This window comes from Palaemon carinicauda, chromosome 5, assembly GCF_036898095.1.
Source record: "Palaemon carinicauda isolate YSFRI2023 chromosome 5, ASM3689809v2, whole genome shotgun sequence".
NCBI lineage: Eukaryota > Metazoa > Arthropoda > Malacostraca > Decapoda > Palaemonidae > Palaemon > Palaemon carinicauda.
In genome coordinates this window covers 100,494,693-100,496,028 of record NC_090729.1, presented here as the reverse complement: position 1 = coordinate 100,496,028, position 1,336 = coordinate 100,494,693, and the positions used below count along the sequence as shown (strand labels likewise).

The 1,336-nt window shown below is 37.3% G+C and overlaps 1 protein-coding gene across 1 annotated transcript in view; it reads left to right on the top strand.

Moving 5' to 3' along the window:
- The first annotated feature begins 249 nt into the window (after positions 1–249).
- The window catches only part of LOC137640493 (uncharacterized), a 2,947-nt gene continuing 1,860 nt past the window's right edge, over positions 250–1,336 (top strand). Inside the window, exon 1 of the mRNA XM_068373028.1 lies at positions 250–1,336. This exon is cut by the window's right edge and continues 1,308 nt beyond it. Coding sequence (XP_068229129.1) covers positions 358–1,336 — 979 coding nt within the window. The 5' untranslated portion in view covers positions 250–357.

The following is a 1,336-nucleotide window of genomic DNA, read 5'->3' as shown; positions in this document are numbered from 1 at the left end:
AGTGATATAATGAATATCATTGTACCAAACTCCAGGGCAAAATCAGGGGATGTTGTTTCGGAGAATTACAATCAAATTAATTTCGGCTCCACCGAAGAGGAATGTGCAAAACATTTAGCATCAACAGTTGGGTGTTCTGCGTCTTTCAAATCCGGCCAAATTATTACTGGTGCAGCCGGTAAGGGAGAACCAGAGCACTTGGTGACTGTAAACAAATTTTCCAGTTTGTCTATGCTTGTATCTGTTTATAGGTACGTGTTTAAGTTTATTGAGAGCCTAAAATGCAAACTTTACTCCAGGTATCCTGAGAGGTATGGAAACCTGAGAGTTCTTGACGAAAACTTGTATGCCAAGGCAATGAATTACATAATTAGAATAGAACAGCACATTTATTTTCCCGAGATATTCAGGTATTTTGACAGTGGTTCTACGTTCGTTAAAGATATCCCAAACATTGTTAACCAACTCAATGTATATCCTGATAATGAGGGAATTCTAAGAGTGAAAAGCAAATTCTCAAGATGGAAAAATGATAAGAATTACAGATTTCCTGTTTTGCTTCCTAAGGATAGCTACATCACAAAATTAATTGTTTTAGATTTGCATGAGAAAATGTATCACTCAGGCTATTACAAGGTTTTGTCTGAATTAAGAAGACAATTTTGGATTCCACACTGTTTCTCTGTTGTGAAACGCATCCTGCAAGAATGCATACTTTGTAGAAAACTGAAGCAGAGAGCTATTAAACTAAATCAATCTCCCTACAGGTTATTCAGACAAGAACCACCTAGTGTTCCCTTTCGTACAATATTCATAGATCACATAGGCCCTTACTTTGTACTTTACAATGGCAAAAAGGTGAAAGTCTGGATTCTTTGCATAACTTGCCTCTGGTCTAGGGCTATTAATTTAAAAGTTTGTCTTGACATGACCTCAGGTGAGTTCATTAGAGCTTTACAGCTTCATTCATTTGAATATGGAGTGCCTGAATTATGTTTATCTGATCTTGGTTCATCCTTAGTTGCAGGAGCTAACATAATTACTGACTTTCTGAATGATCCAGAAACCCAGAAATTTTTTGAAGAACAAGGAGTACGGCCATTAAAATTTGAGCAATATTTTAAAGGCCATCATCCTCTTGGGGGATTAGTGGAAGTATGTGTGAAGATGGTCCGTCAGTTGCTTCATTGCTCAATCAAGAAAAATGTTCTTCAATACAGAGATTTTGAGTTTGTGGTTTCACAAACTATTCACCTGGTTAATCGAAGGCCTATTGCTTTCTCGGAAGGTCTAAAAGATACCAGTGATGACGTAATTCCAGACCCTATTACCCCAG